The sequence below is a fragment of the Monodelphis domestica genome, chromosome 4 (assembly GCF_027887165.1).
Source record: "Monodelphis domestica isolate mMonDom1 chromosome 4, mMonDom1.pri, whole genome shotgun sequence".
Lineage (NCBI taxonomy): Eukaryota > Metazoa > Chordata > Mammalia > Didelphimorphia > Didelphidae > Monodelphis > Monodelphis domestica.
The window spans coordinates 303,342,431-303,364,134 of NC_077230.1; the positions used below are offsets into that span (position 1 = coordinate 303,342,431).

The window sequence follows — 21,704 nt, forward strand, 5'->3', positions numbered from 1 at the left end:
GCTTTAGAAAAATTATTTTGGCAGTTTTATAGAGGAAGGATTGGAGTAGGGCAAGGCTTGAGTCAGGGAAGCCAATTAAGAGCCTATTATAACAGTTTGGGTAAGACTAGATACTATTACCTAGTGCTTTAAAGGTTAGAAATTGGGCAACACTAGAGAGAGTGCTTGGAATTAGGAAGACCTCAGTTTAAATCCAGCCTCAGATACTTACTAGTCATGGGACTCTGGCCAATTCACTTAACCCCATTTGCCTCAGTTTCCTCATCAAATGAGAAACCTCCCCAGTATCTTTACCAAGAAAACTCCAAAAGGAGTCACAAAGAATCAGACTTGACTGAAACAACTGAACAGTGTTTTAAAGTTTAGAAATATTATATACCTTAACAATTTTCTGAGACAGTTCATATAAATACCAAGCTGGAAACTGAGGCTCAGAGTTATCAGGTGACTTTTCCTGGGTCACATAGCTAGTGAATGTCTAAATTAGGACTGACATCCAGATTTAATGCTGCTACCAAGATCTCACATTGGCTTGCCACTGTGGTCATTTATTTCATTTTGTTCATAGGACAAACTTACTCAAGTGGATACTTCTTTGGGGGTTAAAAAAGCAAGCCTAAGTGGATTCAGGGTTTAAGCTCACTAGTCATGGAACAATACTTTAAATTTTCCATTCTATGTAGGTCACTGACCATAGGAGGTGAACCGCATAGGAATTCAACACAAGCAGTCCAGTTTTATTCTCCTGATGTCATAGGAAGTATTGCTGATGATTCATTAGGTGGACCATTTCCCTCTGAGTCAGAAATTAATTCTGGGTCCTGCCCAGTGTTTAGCAGGCACAAGTCCATGGCTGGCTAGGTCATGCTCTAATGCAAGGCTCCTTAACCTTTTGGGATCATGGACCCTTTGGGCAGGCTTTTGAAATCTACAGAATCTTTGGAATTATATATATTTTTAGATGTGAAAAAATGTAAAAATCATAGGATTCCAAGGAAATCAATTATTTTGAAGAGCCATTATTTTTTTTAAAAAAGTATTTTAGGTTCATATAACTCAGGTTAAGAACACCTGCATTTCGAATACAAGTTAATTCTCCCTGACCATAGAGATGGGAATATGTTTCTAAGGAACTCTCCCCTTCTGAAATCTTTAAAGATGAAGTACTAATGATTTTCAACTTCCATAAATTGGATTATGGGCACTTTTCAGGCAAGAGGTATAGGACTGGGCAGGTTTACTTTGTTATTCCCTGGTTCAAAGGGCCAGGTTTTTAAATGTGAGGTATACTAGTGACCTGTTTCCTAAGCACAAGCCTGTTCATTCTGGGATCTTAGCCAAAATTCAATTGGATAATTCCATTTTACTTCAGTTATCCCATGGAGCAGCTGCAAAGTCAGTCAACATGCAGTCATAGGATCATGGAATCTTCCAAAGTAAAGGAGACCTTGGAGGTCAGCTAGACTAACCTCCTACCCAGAGAAGAATTTCTGACAAATGGAAATTATAAAGAATTCAGGTTTTGCAGAAGACTGAACCAGAGACTGTAACGTTATTTTTGAAAACAACAACAACAAAACACAAATAAATACATATTCAACAAATGTTTAAATCTATGTTCCAGCCACTGTAGTAGGTACGGGGGATGCAAAGACAAAAAAGTAAATAGTCCTTGCCCTTGAGGGGTGTGCAGTCTATTGGACACCAAAGGATCATAGTTGTTCAGTCATTTCAGTCATGTTTGACTCTTTGTAACCCCCCATTTGGGGTTTTCTTGGCAGAGATACTAGAGTGATTTGCCATTTCCTTCTCTGGCTCATTTTGCAGATGAAGATAATGAGGCCAACAAGGTTAAGTGGCTTGTCCAGCATCACACAACTAGTAAGTGTCTGAGGCTGGATTTGAACTCAGGAAGGTGATTCTTCCCAATGCCAGGCTTAGCACACTATCTATTTTACCACTTACCCGCCCCAAAGATTATAGATCTAGGACTAAAGATGAAAAACCAAAGCCCAGAGAAGTGACTTGCCCAAAGTAATGATAGAATCAGGATTTGAACCCCAGTCTTTTAGATGCCAAAAATGGTACTCTTGCTACTACACCAACATTTTGGTTTCCAGACCGTCTTGCTAATCTCATGTTAAACTCACCTGCCCCAGTCCTTGACTGGTGAGCGAAATAAGAACACATTGAGGTTCGCACCTAAGCACACTCACACACAGCTATCATTCAGCTGAGAAAGTGGATTTAGTAAAGATTTTATAGCATCCACCGATAATGCAGAACACTCTCCAGTTGGTCTCTAGCCAAGCTGTCTCAGTGGCAATACTATGCATGTTTTATGTCAAGGTTTTGAATCTGCTGCAGGAACCTGGCTTTTCATGTCTCAGTCTAGACAGATGCATGATTGAATGAAAGATTCATCCAGCCCCTTTGTAACAATGGCCATCTGGAAAGTAGCCAGCCCCTCATTTAGCAAATTGCTCCTTTTCAATGCAGCTGCTGTGTCTCAGCCTTTACAGTACCCAGAAATATCGGGAGGCTTGCCTTCCCTCATTTATCTGAGCTGTTCTTCTCAATCTGCCTAGTAACTTCCAAAGGCAGTTATTGTGTGACAAGGCACTTGACCTTCCTGATTTCTAAGGCACGCAGGAGGATCCATCTTTCTGTGGCTCGTCCTTTCTTCAGAAGCAAGGACACCTTGTTCACTGCCCGCTGTCCATTCCAGGAGGCTGGGATGACGACGAATCACACGAACCTCTCCACAACCTACATCAACCAGCGTCCGTCTGCCTTCAACATGTCCCTGGTCAGAAACACCATCAAAGTTGAAGACGAGGCAGCAAGGTCCACTGGATCAGCACGTGGCCAAGCCATCTGCCTCCTGGCTTCCTTCAAGTCCCAGCTCCAAGCCCTCCTAGAGGAAGCTTCTCTCTATCCCTCTGCAGACTAGTTCCCATTTATCCTGTACACAGCTTGTTTGTACGTGCTTGTTTGCATGCTGCTTCTCTCATGAAACCATGAGCTCCCTGAAGGCACAGGCTGTCTTTTGCCTCTTTGTATGCCTCCCCAGCTCTTGGCCCAGTCCCTGGCATAGAGTAGACACTTAAAAATCCTCATGGATTGATGACTCATTGATGGATTATTCCTTGTTCCATGCTGTCATGAAGGATGTGGTTTGACTGTTTGGTGCCTCTTTCCATCAAGAAAAGTTCAACCACAGGCATAGATGATATTAAGTACCTACCCCAACCCCTAAGATGACTTGGATAAATGCTGATAGCAAAATGTTTGAGAAGTGATGATGGGGTTTCCAGTTTCTGGCCCTAGTTAAGCTTTTGCAAAAGGAAACATAAGAAATACCTGGGACAGCTGGGTGGCTCAGTAGATTGAGAGCCAGGCCTAGGGACGGGAGGTCCTAGGTTCAAATCTGGCCTCAGACACTTCCCAGCTGTGTGACCCTGGGCAAGTCACTTGACCCCCATTGCCTAACCCTTACCACTCTTCTGCCTTGGAGCCAATACACCATTGACTCCAAGACAGAAGGTAAGGGTTTATTTAAAAATTTATTTATATAAATAATATATAATATTATATAAATAATATATTTATTTATATATATATAATATATTTAAAAAAATAAATAATTTATATAAAAAAGAAAAGAAAAGAAATGCCCAAGGCCTAATCAGTGTGGGCAGCAATACTACCTTACCTCAACCATTTCTTCCTTTTAAAAATTAATTTAATTTATTTACTTAAAACATTTTCAATTGCCCTTTGTCTTCGAAAGCAGAAAAGAAGTAAGGACTAGGCAATTGAGGTTAAGTGGATTGCCCAGAGTCATACAGCTAGGAAGTATCTGAATTCCGATTTGAACCCAGGTCCTTTCAACTCCAGGCATGGTGCTCTAAACACTCAGACACCTAGCTGCCCCACCATAGCTATTTCTTAAGCACCAAGTGTTATTTAGTGGCTGTTTCCCTGGACAAGTGACTTATCCTCTCAGCCTCAGGCAAGCCTCTATCCCTTCTCAGCTAAGTTTCAGGCGCCTTGCTGGTAGGGAAGGGGGTCTCCCTAAGGCTTCTTTGAGGATTCTGAGCTGAAGTGAAGAACACTGCGCTTTGCACTGAGTTGTATGTCACCGGAGAGACAGCGGCTAAACCAAGTCTGTGCTTGCCCTCAAGAAGCTCCCTAAGGGAGTGGTGCTGGGGAGGAATACAACGCGCACACAAATACGTTCGCAGCACACCCAGGATAATTTGGGGGCAAAGGCACTGCCTTTGAGGGGGGCAGGAAAAGCCGCGGGTGGGAGGTGCTTGAGTAGACCCTTCGGAGCGAGCTCAACACCTCGGAGAGGCAGAGCTGGAAAGGAGGCTCGTTCCAGGCAAAGGGTCCAGAGAGGGGACCTGGGAACAAGCTAGAAGCCACGGCATGTACATTCTGGAAGCTGGGGAGGGCTGGAGGGAGCTCCAAACCAGAGGCATTTGTGAGCATTCACACCTCAGAAGTTGGCGAAGTCTTCAAATCAGGGCTTGATTTATCGTTCTGTTCATTGTCTAGATTTAAGAAAGCCAAGAGAAAATCTTCATAATGCAGATTCCATTTAAAAGTGTGCTGCGGGTACATTTTTTCCCCCACTAAGACCTGTTGGTAAACATTTACCGACACACCACTGCCTGGCCTGGGCCTTACAGAACATCCAGCTTAATCACCTTGTTTTATGAAAGAGAAAACCAGGACCTGACTTGTATATAGCACTTGAATGTTTAAAAGCACATTCTCAAATATTATCCCATTTTATTCTCACAACAACCCTAAGAAATAGGTATTATAGGTATTAGTACTCCCATTTTACAAATGAGGAAACTGAGGATCAGAGAAGATAAGTCAGCTTTTAAGTATGAGAAGCGGGATTCACACCTAGCTTTCTGCTAATAAAACCAGTACTCTTCACTTGAATTCATAAATGACTCAAAGAGGGGCAGCTGGCTGACTCAGTGGATTGAGAGCCAGGCCTAGAGATGGGAGGTCCTGGGTTCAAATCTGCCCTCAGATACTTCCCAGCTGTGTGACCCTGGACAAGTCACTTAACCCCCATTGCCTAGCCCTTACTGCTCTTCTGCCTTAGAGCCTACACAGTATTGATTCTAAGACAAAAGGTAAGGGTTTAAATAAAAAAATTACTTGAAGGATTTGTGATTCCAGTATTTTGGTATAGTGAAACTTCCTCCTCTACCAGCATAGCACTTGGGACTTAGCAGATAAATAATAGGAAGTTGCCTGAGAATAAGAGGGTAAATGACTTGTCCAGGGTAACATATCCAATGTGTCAGAGGCATAATTTGAACTCATGACTCCAAGAGCAGCTTCCCATAAAGGACATGGCATGACATGACTTGAAACAATTTAACACCTCACTGCACTGCCTCCATCTCGCCCAGAGACACTCCACCAATATTTGTACTTCTGTGTAAAAAAAAATACTTTGGGAGTGGCTTAAATTTCAGGTTGTCATTTGGGAGTCTCAAACAGTATGTCAAAGGAGGAACAAGATAGAAATGCTTTACCAAAGAGGGTGGCTGACTCCTAATTCAGAGATCTAGGGGGTCCTTGCAGGTTTATACTTCTAACACTGTAGTTCATGAGCCCCAATGAGTGAGTTTTCCCTTAACACTTAATTAGAAAACAAATTAGCCTAAAGCAAAATCATTTACTAAGACAGCTTAATAAGAACAAAAAGCCACCCAACTTTCTTTCCATAAACCTGAGTGAGCTCTTCCCCATAATTACCTACAGTGGTGGGAAGATAGGCACAGATCTAAGCACAAAATGGCAATAAGGCTCACAAGTAGGGAACACTCATGGCCAGCTGATGCTTCCTGAACTTCAGGGCTCCAGGATTCTTTCTTTCCTCAGGGAGTTCATAGGAAGCTTCCTTCAGGGGTAACATTTCTGCTGAGAGCAAGGGTAGGGGTGGGTCATTCAGCCAGGATCCCAGACCCTATTCATGGCTCTTTGCTTTGCTTTCAGAGTTCTTGTTCCTTGGATTTGCCTGGAAATTGTGTATGTCAGTTCCCATGGGGATGTGGTATTTCCTACTGGTTAAGCTCTTCCAAATGCCATGTTTGATTGGAGGATAAGGAGAAAGAAACACTCTTCCTCCTTCTCCCCTTCCTCTGGCTCTTTCAAGAATCATAATTGATTAGGATAAGAAGAAACACTCTTCTTCCTCCTTCTCCTCTTCCTCTGGCTCTTTCAAGAATCATAATTGATTAGAGGATAAGAAGAGAGAAATTCTCTTCCTTCTCCTCCTTTTCCTCCTCCTCCTCCAGCTCTTACAAGTGTCATGATTGATTGGAAGATAGGGGGAGAAAAACCCTCTGCTTCCTCCTCCTCTGCCTCTTCCTCCTCCTCCTCCCCTAGTTCTTCCAAGGGCAATGACTGATTAGGGGGAGAAGGAATGAAGAGAATGAAAGAGCCCTTCTCCTCTTCCTCTTCTCCTACCTCCTTTCTTGACCTTGTATTTTCTATGTTGACTGACCCTGAGGTCACTGGAAGATATGCCCATCTTCTACCAACCAAATGAGAATGCTGCTTCTATAATCCAATAAAGGACTTCAAACTTCTGAAATTTTAATACTTGATTACAGCAATTTGTTATATAGTTGCGGCAACTAGAGGCATCGAAGTGCCAAAGTGGATAGAAAGCCAGGCCTGGACTCATCTTCCTGAGTTCAAATCTGGCCTCAGTCACTTAGCCCTGTGACCCTGGGCAAGTCACTTAACCATGTTTGACTCAGGTTCCTCATCTATAAAATGATCTGAGAAGGAAATGAAAAATCACCCCAGTATCTTTGCCCAAAAAAACCCCAAATGGGGTCATGAAGAGTTGGACAAAATTGAAATGACTGAACAACAACACAAGTAGAAGGAGAAGAGTAAAGAGGTGGGGAATGGGAGTGGACAGAGATATGAGTAAGAAGATTGACCTAGCTAGAGGAACATTTTCATGGGAGGTAGGGAGCCATATTAATAGTAATTGAAAAAAAAAAGGAAATAGGTTAGATGGAGCCAATTCGTAGAAAACCTTGGATACCAAGCTAAGGAGTTTGGAGTTGATCCAGTTGGCAAGAGGGGAGCCACCACTGTTAAGCAGGATAATGACATAATGAAAGCAATGTTTTAGGAAGATTTATCTGGCATCAGTGTATGACTGCAAGCCTCAAGACTAGTTAGAAGGCTATGGCAAGAATTCAGAAGTAATGTAATGGTGGTTTGGACTACAGTAGAAATAGAGATGTCTGAATGAAGCTGGGGAATTTGTCCTGCTTTGGATAAGATTTGATGATGACTGGAAAAGAATGATGGAGAAGGAGGAATAAAAGATTACCAAAGTGATGAGCCAAGAGAAGTGTGCCACTGACATAAATAAGAAAGCTGGAAAAGGAATTGGCCTGTTAGAGATAAAAATTGAGTTTAATTTAAGAAGTTTTGAACCTGAGGTAACTTTGGGATTTCTAAATGAAAATGTCTTCTTGCATGAAGCTGGAATTATTGGTTTAGAGATCAGACAGTGCCAATAGAAGCAGTGATGTATGGGTCCAATTGTTTTGTTTGTTATTTGCCTAAAGTCCTTCCCAGGCTCCCCTCTATTCCTCCCTGCCCAGCCCATCTGAACAGAAGTGTAATGATAAGCCTAGGGCTAGAGAATTTTCCCCTGGCTTTGAACTCTGAAGGGAGAGTGCCCCTTTCTCCCTCTGTCCTTCCCTGAAGCCTAAACCCTTTCTTTTGGAACAGGGTGGCCAGAGGAGGAATGACATTGCTAGGAGCCCAGAGACCAGAGTTAGGAGAGTCATAGAGGCTCTCTGTAATGGTCATAAGAGATAGAACTGGGAAGAAAATGATGGAACAGCACAGACAAATTTCATTTCCTTGTCCACCTGAGACACTTTTGGTAAATTTAAAATCCTATTCTGAAAAAAAAACAACTTTTCTTTCCATTTTTAAAAAACAAAAAGTTTCATTTATTAGAGGCAAAATAGATATCATGAACTGGCCTCAAAGCTAGAAATACTTTGGCTCAAGTTCCATCTCCAGGAATATTGGGTGCATGTCCTAGGCAAGTGGATTAACTCCTCATTACTCCATGTCAATGGTTCTCTAACTTTTTGGTCTTGAACCCATTTGGGATCTTTAAAATCATTGAGGATTCCCTCCACAAAAGAGCTGTTTTCTATGTGGGTTTTATCCATCAATATTTACTTTATTAGAAATGAAAATATTATTAATATGAAAGAAAGAGGCAATAAAGATTATAAAAGTCTTTGGGGACATCTTGTATCTTGGCTCTGGGTCTTTTCTCTGGCTCTCCCCCATGCCAGGAGCACTCTCCTTTCTCTGCTCTGACTACTGACCTTCCTGGCTTACTAAGTCCCTACTAAGTCCCAAGTAAAATCCTACCTCCAAAAGGAATCTTTCCCCAAGTCTCTTAATTCCAACGTGTCCCTTTTAATTATTTCTTATTTATCATATATGTATATATGATAAATAAATATATATATATATATTTTGCTTTGTTTTTATTTGTTTACATGTTGTCTCCTCCATTAGTTGTAAGCTCTTTGAGGGCAGGGAATGTCTGTTACCTCTTTTTGTATCCCCAGAACTTAGCACAACCTGGTACAGAGAAGGTACTTAATTAATGTTAATTGATTGATTATTTGGTAGCCCATTGTAAAGGGCTTCAAGAATTAGCCCTTCTCCCTATAAGCTACACTTCTCATATATCCATAGTTGGCATTAATAGAAATATAACATTGAGGTTAGGTAGCTCAGTGAATTGAGAGCCAGGCCTAGAAAAGGGGGGGGGGGGGGAGTTGAGTTCAAATTTGGCCTCAGAGACTTCTTAGCTGTGTGACCCTCACTGGCCAAGTCACTTAACCCCCATTGCCTAGTCCTTGCCCCTCTTATGCCTTACAACTAATATATTGTATTGACTCTAAGATGGAAGGTAAGGTGTTTTTTTAAGAACTATAACATCTAGAGCAATTGTTCTTGACCTTATTTTTGTATTGGGAATCCCTTTGGCAGAATAATATCTTTTAAAATCTAAAACATTTCGTATTTTTTGGCATATATTTATTTACCAATTACACATAATAACAAATTTCCACATTTCCCAAAGTAATAGAATCCAAATTGTCTCCCTTCCTCCCTCCCCTCCCTCGTCAAAGAGCTGGCAAGCAATTCCATCTGAGTTATAACTATATTATCATGCAAAACATATTTCCATGTTCCTTTTTGTAAGTGAATAATCATATGAAACCAAAATCCCCAAACAAAAGCCCAAATAAACAAATGAAGAATTATATGTTTTCATCTGCATTCTGACTCCAACAGTTCTTTCTCTGGAGGTGGAGAGCACAGAATAATATTTTAGATGGTTAAAATAAAATGCATAAGATTACAAAAGAAACCAACTGTAGTGGAATAGTTATCAACAATTTTTAAAAAAACCATGGACCTCAGGTTAAGAACCCTTGTTCTAGAACCAATAAATTGATTGTTCTGGTCCCCTATATCCTGATCAGACCATATTATGCATTTTGGATTCAGTTCTAGGTATGTATTTTAAAAGGGACATTCATAAGCCAACTGATACACAAGACTAAGACCGAGAGAAAATTCTCCACCATTTTAGAGAGGTTCTTTCTGCTCTCCAAGACATGGATGACTTAATCCACCAAGTGTTGAAATCTATTGATAGAGGATATTTTCTTACTGGGTATTCCATACACCAATGCAGTCACAGGTCTGAATCAAAAACCAGGTTGCATTAACTTTTGGGGGTACAGCTTCATTACACTCATACATTTAGTCCATTAAAAGCCCTGAGTCCTTTTCAAACACACACAAAAAATGGCTTTTTAGGTATATCTTCAATCCATGCATTGAGAAGAAGACTCCTATCTGGATTAGTTAGGTCACTAAGCTTAGAAAGAAGAGTTTTGAGGAGCAACACAGAAGCGAGGAATGAAAGGGTTAAGGAGGAACTATGACATGAGAAAGTGACATGACTGTAGAATGGCCACTTGTTCAGAGGAAGTTTAGCTGAAAAGGGAAGACACGTAAGAAGGCAGGCATTTGGAAAGGGTGGGAAAGACCAGTGATTAGAAAAAAAAATTTTTTTCTAAGTTAGAGTATTTTTCCAAATGATTCTTTAGTGACCTAAAAATTCCATGTAACCCAAAGATAAATTTCTTCCTCTCAGGTGGTTAAAAGCCCATGGAGAATCTAAAATCATGAAATGTTGGACTTGGAAGGGACCTTGGAGAGCATCTCAGTGTCTAGATACATTTTTAAGCACTCTGTTAATGAATGTACTTGGTTCTATTTCTTGTTTCCATTCTTACCACCAAATTAGAAAGCGTGACTTCCCCTAATGTGGAGTATATGAGCGTACTAAAATCAAGCTTCTCCCTATTTAAACGCCTCAGAGATAGCAGAAAATTTTCCTAGATAAGAGAAGTTTTCTATAGTCACTTAAATACTAGAAAGTACTAGGTGGTTGATTCCAAGAACTAAGTTAGCAGATTATTCTACTGCTTTCCTAAAGAACAAAAAGACTTTGTATTTTTTTTTTCAAAAGATATAATGGTAAAATTTAAGATCTCTCAATTTGGAGACAGAGGACTTGGGATAAGATTGCAGCTCTGTTACAATGTGACATTGGACAAATTACTTTACCTCTCTAGGCCTCCATTTCCTTATTTGTAAAATGAAGACGTTGGGATAATATCTTTCTCACAATCTATGATCCTATGATGCTAAAGTAATATTGCATAATGAAGGATACAAGACTCAGAGTAAGAAAGGTCTTGATTAAAATCTATCTTCAAGGGGCAGCTAGGCAGCTCAGTGGATTGAAAGATAGGCCTAGAGATGGGACCTCAGATACTTCCTAGCTGTGTGACCTTGGGCAAGTCACTTAACCTCAATTGCTTAGTCATTACTACTCTTTTGCCTTGGAACCAATACATAATATTGACTCTAAGACTGTTTACCTTTCTTACCTAACTTGATTTAGATTTAAGAAATAAAAATAAAATAAACAAAATAAAATCTATCCTCAAACACTTATTAGCTGGGGGGCCCCAGGCATGCTACTTAACTTGGCTGAATTTCAACTTTCTGCCAAAATGCAGCTAATGATAGTACTCACTTTGTAGGATTAACATTAGACTCAAATAAGATCATGAAAGCATTGTGTAAATGTCAGTTATTATTATTATTCATTACACCTCGGTTGGGATCCCATCTTTACCGGGTGCCTTGCCTGCACTCATTTGTTTAATGGCTTTTTGGACTTCCTCTATTGAAGGAGGGACATCAAGTTGATCAATGGTGTGGTCAAGGGCGCTTTGGTCGACTGAAGAGGGTCGGTTGAGAAGCTGACTGAAGTGTTCTTTCCACTTGTTGCTGATGCCTTTTTTATCTTTTATGAAAGTGTCACCGTCAGAGAATAACAAGGGAGTGGTGGTGGGTTTTAATGGCCCATAGACAGTCTTGAGGGCACTGAAAAATTGTTTGTAGTTTTTCGTATCAGCAAACCGCTGGATTTCTTCTGCCTTTTTTTCCCACCATCGGTCTTGCATCTTCCTGATCTCACGCTGCGCCGTGGCTTGGAGACACTTGAATCTGTCCTTTTTAGGAGCAGAGTTTGGGTTATTTTGCCACTCCATAAAGGCTTTGTACTTCTTGCTCAATAGGTCTTCAATAGCAGTGTTGTTCTGGTCAAACCAGTCCTGGTGGTTGAGTTGTTTTGGGCCTAGGACTGCCTTTGATGTTTCCTTTACTGCGTCTCTGAACTGGTTCCATTTCTCGGTTGAGCTTCCAGTGAGTGGTCCCTTGGCAGACAGCTTGTCGTCCAGGCAGGACTGGAATGTTTGCAAATAAGATGGATCTCTAAGACGACTCACATTGTAAAATGTGCGAACTGTCTGGGTGTGTTTTGGATGGCGAGGCGCAATGCACATTTGAAGAGTTGCTCTAACCAATTGGTGGTCTGTCCAGCATTCAGCTCCTCTCATGGCTCTGGTGATCTTTACATCCTGGATGTCTCGCCGGTGTACAATGATGTATTCAATGAGATGCCACTGTTTTGATCTTGGGTGCATCCATGTTGTTTTATATTTGTTCGCCATTCTGAACACAGTGCTTGTGATGGTGAGTTCGAACTCTGAGCATTTGCTGAGTAGCAGTAGGCCGTTGTTGTTCATTTTGCCCACGCCGTGTTTGCCGAGCACTCCTTTCCATCTTTCATGGTCCTGTCCAACGCGGGCGTTGAAGTCTCCCAGTAGTATCAGCTTGTCATTGGTGGGCACTGAGTGCAGGACGGCACTCAGGTCAGAGTAGAACTGCTCGATGGTCTCCTCTGTGCTGGTTAGTGTTGGGGCATATGAGCTGATGATTGTAGAGTACCGGTCTTTGCTGAGAGGCAAACGGATCTTCATGAGCCTCTCGCTGATGCCCACAGACAAGTCTGGCAGCTGTTTGAGCAAACTGGTCTTGATGGCCAGGCCAACACCGTGGATTCTGCCTTCATTTGAGGCTCTACCTTTCCAGAAGAAGGTGTATCCAGTGGTGGGTTTGCTGAGTGATCCCTCTTCTGGTAAGCGTGTTTCACCTAAGGCTACGATGTTGATGTTATATCGGGCCAGTTCTTTACAGATTAGAGCTGTTCTTCTCTCAGGTCTTGGGGTATTCTCTCTATCAAGTAATGTTCTGATGTTCCATGCTCCTGGTAGGAGTTTCTTTGTATTTTTTCCTTGATTTTGACCGCTTAAAGGGATGACCCGTCAGCTGCGGTGTGCTGACCGGGTGTTTGTAGGGCAGGCCATGTTTGGGACACCTTTTCTAGTCCCCTCCCTTGATTAGGGTGAGCAGTGCTGTCCTAGAGAGGGCTGCTCAGTCGCCCAGGATGCTGCCGAACGTCCCTGCTGCCCACTGGGCTGAGCGACCACTGGTCCGTGGGCCGCCTACGTGCAGGATCCTGACTACAACTGCCAGTGGTCACCTCCACCTGTTGTGTCGCCACTCCCCCATCGCCACAGGTCTTGAAGAGGGTGGACGGGGTTAGGATAGATGAGTGTGCACAAAGATACTTGTGTGTGAAGGAGATCTAAGTGGAAAAGCCGATGCACAGAGACAGTCCCACTCTCTTGGCGTTGGAAGCCTGGGTCCAGTGGCACGAAAAATTGTTACATCTGGAGACTTCCTCAGCTGCATTGGATGGCCGTGTTGTCCTTTGTGCTCCAACACGCCCTAAACACTCCACAGTGCTTTGCTGCATTGCCCTCTCAGCCATTGAACCTTCTTATTGGTTTCTTCTTCTGTTCAGCCGAAGCAGTCTTCACATGCTGGGTGAGCAAAGCCCTGGTTCACCAGGGGTCGATGACCCGATGGCTGCCCTCACAAGGTTTGGCCGGCCTGTTGAAGCCGTTTCCCGGGGTGTGGCCGCTGCCACATGCTAGCAGCTACTGGGAGCCACAAGTGAGAGCTGGGTGTCAGGTGGGGGTCAGAGGCTGGAGAGCTGCCTTAGGAGGGCACAACAAGCCCTCCATAGCAGAGATACTACCCCTCCCTGAGCACCCCATACACAAACATTATCTTTTGGGTATGATTTTTCCTAGATGTCAAATACAGGCCAAAGTAGAAATTTGGGGAGAAATCAGGACTCCAACTTTGCCATCAAGTCCTATTTTTATGCCTCGTTTGACCCTGGCTCATTAAAAACAACAGTTTGTTCTGATCAGGTTTATCTTCTGCCCAAGGTTAGGTAGCCTCAGTTGCTCTTGAATCCATATTCTTCTTTTGGTTAAGGAAAGCCAAAGTGAAAAATAATCTTGTACCTTTGGAAACTGTGAGAAATATTGTTTGTTGCTACTGCTGGGAGAAAATGAGCTTTGGGTGAGCAGGAAATAAAGAGTACATGTTGCTTTCTTGCTCCCCTGAAGTCTGTGTCTTTTTCTTCTTCCTATCTTGCAGGGATGCGTGAACATTCTGTTTTTGGCTTCTGTAGGCGAACTATTAAGGTAAATATTGAAGCTTAAATAGAATTTGGAAAAAAGGGGAATATTTCATTTCAAGTGAGGATAAAATACCTTTTTACATCTATCTGTTGCTAGAAAAGATAAGATCTTTCTGACCAGCAACCACTTTTTAAATAGCTTTCATCTTGAACTGATTGTTCCTATCCTGTCTCTTAATTTTCTGGGGTTATAATTGTTCCTCGTCTCTTTATTTCACTACTTTGACTTCTGCCTTCAGTAACCTTCCTTAGAGAGGACCTTCCAGTGTTCACTGAGGAAAACAGAATGAAATGCAAAATAAATTTGGATGAAAATTACAACAAAATTTGAAATGATTGAGGTATTTGGTCTCCCAAATGACAAGTATAACATAATTAGCCTGCCAAGCAAGGCAGAAAAGGAAGGACTGAATGGTTCCTGAGATAATTCTGTGTATGTCACTGGTTTGAAACCCATGAACTAATACCCTCCTCCCCGCCTTCACTCTCTCTCTCTCTCTCTCTCTCTCTCTCTCTCTCTCTCTCTCTCTCTCTCTCTCTGTCTCTCTCTCTGTCTCTCTCTGTCTCTCTGTCTCTCTCTCTCTCTCTCTCTCTCTCTCTCTCTCTCTCTCTCTCTCTCTCTCTCTCTCTCTCTCTCTCTCTCTCCTAGCTCTGACTCTTTCTGTCTGTCTCTGTCCTTGTCTCTCCCTCCTCAGTCCCACGGGCAGTAGATTTTTCCTTCATGGAATTTCCCATTCAATTTACTTTCTGTGCATTCTGCCACCACCTTACTTTAAGCCTTCACTATATCATGCTGGACTTCCTGCCTCTATTTTCTTCCTGCCCCAGTTCTTACTGCATACCCCAGGCAGATGATTCAACCTAATGCACTTAAAAAAAAAATCATATCACACCTAACCCAACTCAAAACCTCCAGTGGATTCCCCTTGACTACCCAGAAATCCAATTTCCTTCCTGGAATACAGTGTTCTGGACAGTCTTGTCCCAAATTCCTTTTCTAACCTTTTTCTTGCTTTTCTGATACACAATTTTTCTATCTTCTCTAGCCAGAATATTATACTCCCAAGCCTCCAAATATGCCTTGAAATTTCCTTTCTTTCAGCTCAAACCACTCTCCAACTGGAAATGCTTTCCTGCCTTATCTGTCTTATCCTACCTGCCAACATCCTGGCTTCTTCTGAACCCAGCTCAGACCTCATCTCTTCCATGAAGATTTCCTGCACCACAATAACTGAAAGCAAGCCTTCCCTCCTCCAAATGTGAATAGCACTTGTCTTTACTATTCATCTATCATGTATCACACACTGTCTTGTCTTTAGTTATTGCTGTATATTTCTTATCTCCCTAATAGTATTGTTAGCTCCTAGAAGGCAGAAGCTGTGTCTTGTATTTCTCTGCATTGTCCTCCATTATGTTAAATGGAGTGCCTTTTGCATAGTAAGCACCTACAGCATATTTATTTAATGAATAAATGAGTGAGTGATCATTGGACAAAAAGACAGGAAATATGGGTGGTAAACAAGACTCGAACATTAACCATGACTAGAGATATCTATGTACATGCACACATATTTATTTATTTTTATTTTCTTTTTACACACACATTTATAAAAGATGATGTTATTGATTTCAGTTATGTTAATGCTCCATGATCCTATTTGGGGTTTTCTTACAAAGATGCTGGGTTTGTTTGTCATTTCCTTCTCCAGTTTATTTTGCAGATGAGAAACTGAGGCAAATAGGGTTAAGTCTAGGATCACACAGATGCTAATAAGGATTTGGGGAAGGATTCAAACTCAGGAAGATGAGTCTTCCTGACTCCAGATGCAGCACTCTCTCCACTGTACCATATAGCTGCCCCTATATGTACATATGTATAAGCATACATCTACACACATGTATGTGTGTGTGTATATATATGTATATATATATATGTATACACAGACACATATATAACAGAGGCTAAATAACCTGACCAATATAGATATGTATCCTAGTTCACAGGGTTGTTTTCAGGCTCTGATGACATCATGTTCTTTCAGTAGCTCTCCAGAAAGTGTAAAGTACAAATCTGACATAATATTAGTGATCTTGTTCTCTATCAATAGAAGAAAATGTATAAGGTTTATGATGGGAAAAGAGGCGCATTAGCGTAGCAGTTCAGAGAAACCACTAAAAACCTGGTCACATTAGCAAGACCAGGGAAAAAGCATATTGGTGTCTTATGTAGGCTCCTCGATACATGGAAAAATATTTCTCAGAAAATAAGGGTTAAGTGAGAAAAGGAAACATGTCTGGAGTTTGGCTTTGAAGATGGTTAAAGAACGCTTTATCCAGTCCCCTTTAGAGCTTCCTCTCCCAAACCCCACTGAATTCAGTCCATCATGGAAGTTCAGAACCCTGTTTAAAAGAACATTTATAAATACGCTAGAAAATAAGCATAATTATAATGTTTCAGACTCGAGCAAACCTTTTCACCTTCATTGATGTACTTATAATGGGCTCCCTCCTTATGAGCTTTGGCTTCTCTCTTGCTTCCTTCTTGGAATATGACTCAAGCTAATTGGAAATGAATACAGGAGGTGCTAGAAGGCTCGCCAAATGAAAGGACGTCTGAGTGGCCCCCATTCATTAGAAAGCCTTTGGGGACCCTGGGTTGTCACATGGACTCAGGCAGGAAATTTAACCTCTGTCAGCTTCTCCTCTTTTGTAAACTTAGGATCAAAATACTGACAGCATTTTACATCGATGCCAGGGAGGCTTAATTATTCATGAAGAATACCAAAGGCACACATTTGATATAAAACTTGATTTGCCTGCAATCTGCCTGATAGGAAGGCACTAGGTAGCTTTGAATTAGCAATGCCATTGACTTCAAAACTGCTTTTAAAAGTTAGGCATGATCCCTGTGGGAAATCTCCTATTTTAAAAGGGAAGGAAACCTTCTGCATGATTCCTTAGGGAAGGAAACATTGAAATTCAAGCCAATGTTGAAATACTTAGAGCTCTTTGAGGTCACTGTAGAAAGATGGGCAGTAAAGGAAGGTTCTCTATCATCTCCCTTCCCAAACTCTGTACTCTCTTGCTTACATACAACACAAAAAGAGAAACACAAAATGTCTAAGGATGAAAGTTTTTACTTTTATTTCAGCAATGTCTTCAAAAGTAGGGTAGTAAATAGCAAAATTCCTAATTCCCATCATAATAATTTTGACCATTCAGAACCACTGTCTTTCTTGGTGAAAATCTCCTTCCCCCAGTGATCTTTCCTGGAACTCAGTCTTATATAACTCAAATCTAGCCCTTCCCAGAACTAATCCTCTGCCTTCCTTTCTTACCATTTTATCTGGAGCTTTCAGTGTAATGTAAAAAAATTCCTCTTATCAGTTACCTCCAGAATTGAAGGGATCTTAGGGGTCATGTATTCCAGTCACCTTATTTTTCATCAGAAACAATTGAGGCCAATAATACATAAATGGCTTGTCCAAGGTACCAAAAAATAAGACCTGAACTCATGTTCTTGACTTCTCTCTCCAAGTGCTCTTTCCACAATACCCAGCAGCTTCTCTTCATTCTAGATATTTCCTTTTGGCATTCCTTTCATCTTTTGACTCTCATTAAATAATAACTTCTTTTTGAAGTTATTGGATCCCTTGACATCCCCTCCAGCGGTGACTCAGGACCACCCACCCCACAAGACACCTAGTTAAAGGGAGCAGCTGGGTAGCTCAGTAGATTGAGAACCAGGCCTAAAGATGGGAGGTCCAACATTCAAATCTGACTTCAGACACTTCCCAACTGTGTGACCGTGGGTAAGTCACTTAACCCCCATTGCCTAGCCCTTACTACTCTTCTGCCGTGGAACTAATATGGAGTATTGATTCTAAGGCATAAGGCAAAAATACTCCTAGTTAAGAATTCTTAACCTAGAGCTAGATTGGATTGCAGAGAACATGTAGGCCAACCCCTTAGCTTTAAGGACAAGTAAACATAGAGTCATAGATTTTAGATGACTTGTCTAAAGTCACACAGAGAACATGTAACAGATGAAATTTAAAACCATGCCATTGACTCCAAAGCATGCTCTTTTCACTATAACATAATGATTTTCACTCTCTAGGAATGGAAACAAATATCATGGGCATAATTCTGATAATGGGACACCTTTGACCCCATTTTTGAGAGAAGAGAAGACCTATGTCATATTGTTTATAATAGGAATGTTCTTCATGGCACTGTCATAACTCTTAAAACCAAGAAACATTTTAAAGCAGCTAATTCCTGATTGTATGTGCTGTGGTTGGTATTGAACAAAGGAAACTTCATGGCATAGTCTCCATATATGTCATAGACTCAAAGGAGACAGAAGTGCCAAACGAGAAACAAACAAAATTCATGTAACTCCTCCCAAACTCTTTATTCCCAAGACTTTCACCTTCTCATTGTAAGCAATCTTTCCTTCTAGGTTTGGTTCAGAAAAAATCAATGAAAGCCATTTATTACAAACAGCTGGGAATGTAACACAACCATCAGTAGCTCAGCTCTGGTAATAAAAGGACAGGCAAAAAAAATAGCTTGAATTAGAGCAAATGATTCCATTCTCCAGCAGCATCAGCTGTGGTCATTAGGAAAGTCAGTGGGGAAAAAACCTATCTAGCTTATGCCATCTAAAGAGTAATAGGAGCAGTTAGAAAGGATTAGATGTTTTCTGAAATACTAAGCCCATATTCGCACTTCAAGTGCCAAGAACCACAACTCATTTATGCCATGGTTTTCATTCACAAAGGTAAGTTCCTCCAGATAATAGCCAAAGGAGCATGCATGATTAGCAGTATTCCACCAAATCAGGTATTTAGGGAGGTCTCCTGGTTAGGAAATTGTGCCTCACTTCTTTCTGAACCACCAAATACTTCTTTCTGTACTTCTGTCTTCTCCAATGGGTAGAAGCAAATACCTCTGAGAGCCCTGATCCTTTCCTTTAGGAAAGGGATATTGCTAGACATAAAGTGAAGAGAGTTGAAGGGGCAGAGAGAACAACAGAGAGATCAAAAAGAAAACCATGAGGGCAGATCAAATGCTTAAACTGCAATAAATGACCCAAACCAGCTAGAAACCATATAGAAACTGTGATAGCTGGACTTCAAGCAAGAATATAGTTTATTGTAAAGTATGGTTATTGCTTCAATAAATTGGAAAAGAGAGAGCTTTATCTAGCAAACACACACAACTCTAGAGGATTCTCTTGAACTTGTATTGTTTTTCGCAAATTTTTTCATCACAAGGCAAGCCAACTCATTATAACACCCTTTATAAGGAAAGCTAGAAGGCACCTGGGTACATGTAGCAAAATAATAAGTTATATTTATAGTGTTTTTTTCCATCAAAAATACCTTAAGGATAATCTTGCTCAATTCAGTCTCATGCCATCCTCTTTGCAAAGTACTTTTCATTTAATTGCTTTGTACTATTTTTTGGAACTACTCAAAATTTTCCATCTTCCTGTAATTCAAATAAATATTGAAATGCTCTGAGTCATTCTTGACTTTAACTGTTCTGTCTTCTTGACCAGGAAGTTGCTGAGTTAGTTGACAAAGCAGTTTTGGGACTTTTTTTAGCCTCTTCATTGTGGCAACTGTCTTGAGTGGTTAAACTTGAAAGAATTAGTATAAGTCAACATATTTGCTTTTGCCTTTTTCCATTTTTTGGAGATGGTGGTTTGATTACTAGAGGTCAGATTGGAGATGCTGCGATTGTTTCTCTTCATTGTTGTCCTGTTTTCTAATTTGGTATTTATTTTGACCTTTGCACTTATCAATTAAGAAATGATTATTAGTCAGCATTTGTTATTAAAATTTAATGAATTTTTTCTTTGTGACCACTCTGTGTCATCTCCTCTTGCACTTTCTGACTTCATTCTTCTGAATAGCCTATAAGTCCCTCTTTTTTCATTTCTTGCTCCCAGACCAGAAGTCCTTAACTTTTGCTGTATCATTGACCTCTTGCGCAGTTTGGTGAAGCTTATGGACCTTTTCTCAGAGTAATTTAAAGATTATCCTCAAAATATTCTTAAATTATTTTTAAATGTCACATAAATATATCAAATTACAAAGCAAATCAATTACATTGAAGTACAGTTATAAAAAATATATTTTTTAAAAAACCAAAGTTCACAGACCCTAGGTTGAGAACATCTGAAACCTAAATATTCTCCAGAATAGTTTCCAATGGCATCTCTCATTCTACATTTAAATAATAGCATATTCCTAATATAATTTCTCTGTCTTAATCCATTGTAATATGTGTTGGTAAATGATTTTTAGTACTTATGTTGGTACGTGATCATTGAAAAAGGAAATGGCAAATCACTCTTGTATACTTTGCCAAGAAAACTCCAAAAGGGGTCATGAAGAATACGATATAACTGAAAATGATTAAAACAACAATAAAAATAATATTATCTTCATAGGCTGTTTACAAAACAATGAGGCCCTGGAAGATCAGACGACCAAGTATCCCTTTAAATTATATTTCCTATTGATTAGGTATTATTCAATGAAAGAAAACCCCACAATCCCTTTATATTTAAATCTGAATTTGAGTCATCTTTCCATGTAAGTGTAACTTCTTTATGTTTCTTGGTTTTATTAAAACAAGAACATTAATGTGAATATAATTAAATCCCTCTTGGTATAATTTGTTATTGTACAAAGATATTATGTTAACATAAATTTATGCCCTTAAAGGCACAAAGGGATAAACTTATACTTTAATGGTGTAGTTCATGATAATCCTGCTTTGCACCTTTTGCCACCACTCTACTATCATCACTGAAAGAACAGAAGAAGCCATATTGGAAATCTATGAATCATCCAAGGCAAAAACACTAACACCAACACCAATAACAAACCCATTACCTAGTGAACAACTTTCTGGTGAGGAGTCTCTCTATACTTGGTTGAATTGGTCTTTGAACAACAAATATAGTCAAGAATTTTACAACCTAATAAAACCTGGCAGAGTTCCAAGGTCACCTATATGCCAAGATGAAGTACTAAAAGAAGATTTTTCTAGAAGGGATAACAAAACAAAGTGAAATCAAACAGATCTGCTAGCATTTTTCAGTGATAAATTTTCGCTGACAATTGTTGAATCACACCATAAAATTTTATGTATCCAATGTACAATAAGAGAGCTTTATACAATAAGAAGGAATGACAGTGGTAGTGGCCCTTTAGAAGAAGTTGAAAAGAGTAGCTGGACCTGATGAAAGACAAAAGAGAAATATGTTTTGGAGGTGATAAAATTTTAAAGATATTCAGTAGTAAATTTTCAAGTTATCTCAGAAATGGGAAGATTAAAAAAGAATGGAGAGATTACAGAAGTTAAAAAAAAAGGTTCTGGGAAACTTTGACACCAACTGGTCTAAATGGGCCCATTTTGTTTTCTCTATAAAATATGTATGAAGATGAAACAAACATGTATGTTGGGTATCCTTGATGAAAACTTGAGATGGGGAGACTCAGGCTTTTGGAGAAACTTTCAAAATACATATATAATAGACCATATTTTTAAATGTAGAGATTATAAGAACCTGTTTGCTGACATAGAAAAA

The 21,704-nt window shown here is 40.3% G+C and overlaps 1 protein-coding gene across 1 annotated transcript in view; it reads left to right on the plus strand.

The window, feature by feature from the left end:
• Positions 1-21,704, plus strand: part of LOC100026292 (WD repeat-containing protein 49-like) — a 223,135-nt gene that overhangs the window by 87,380 nt on the left and 114,051 nt on the right. The window contains exon 9 of the mRNA XM_056825130.1: positions 14,050-14,096. Coding sequence (XP_056681108.1) covers positions 14,050-14,096 — 47 coding nt within the window. The remainder of the gene's footprint in view (positions 1-14,049; positions 14,097-21,704) is intronic.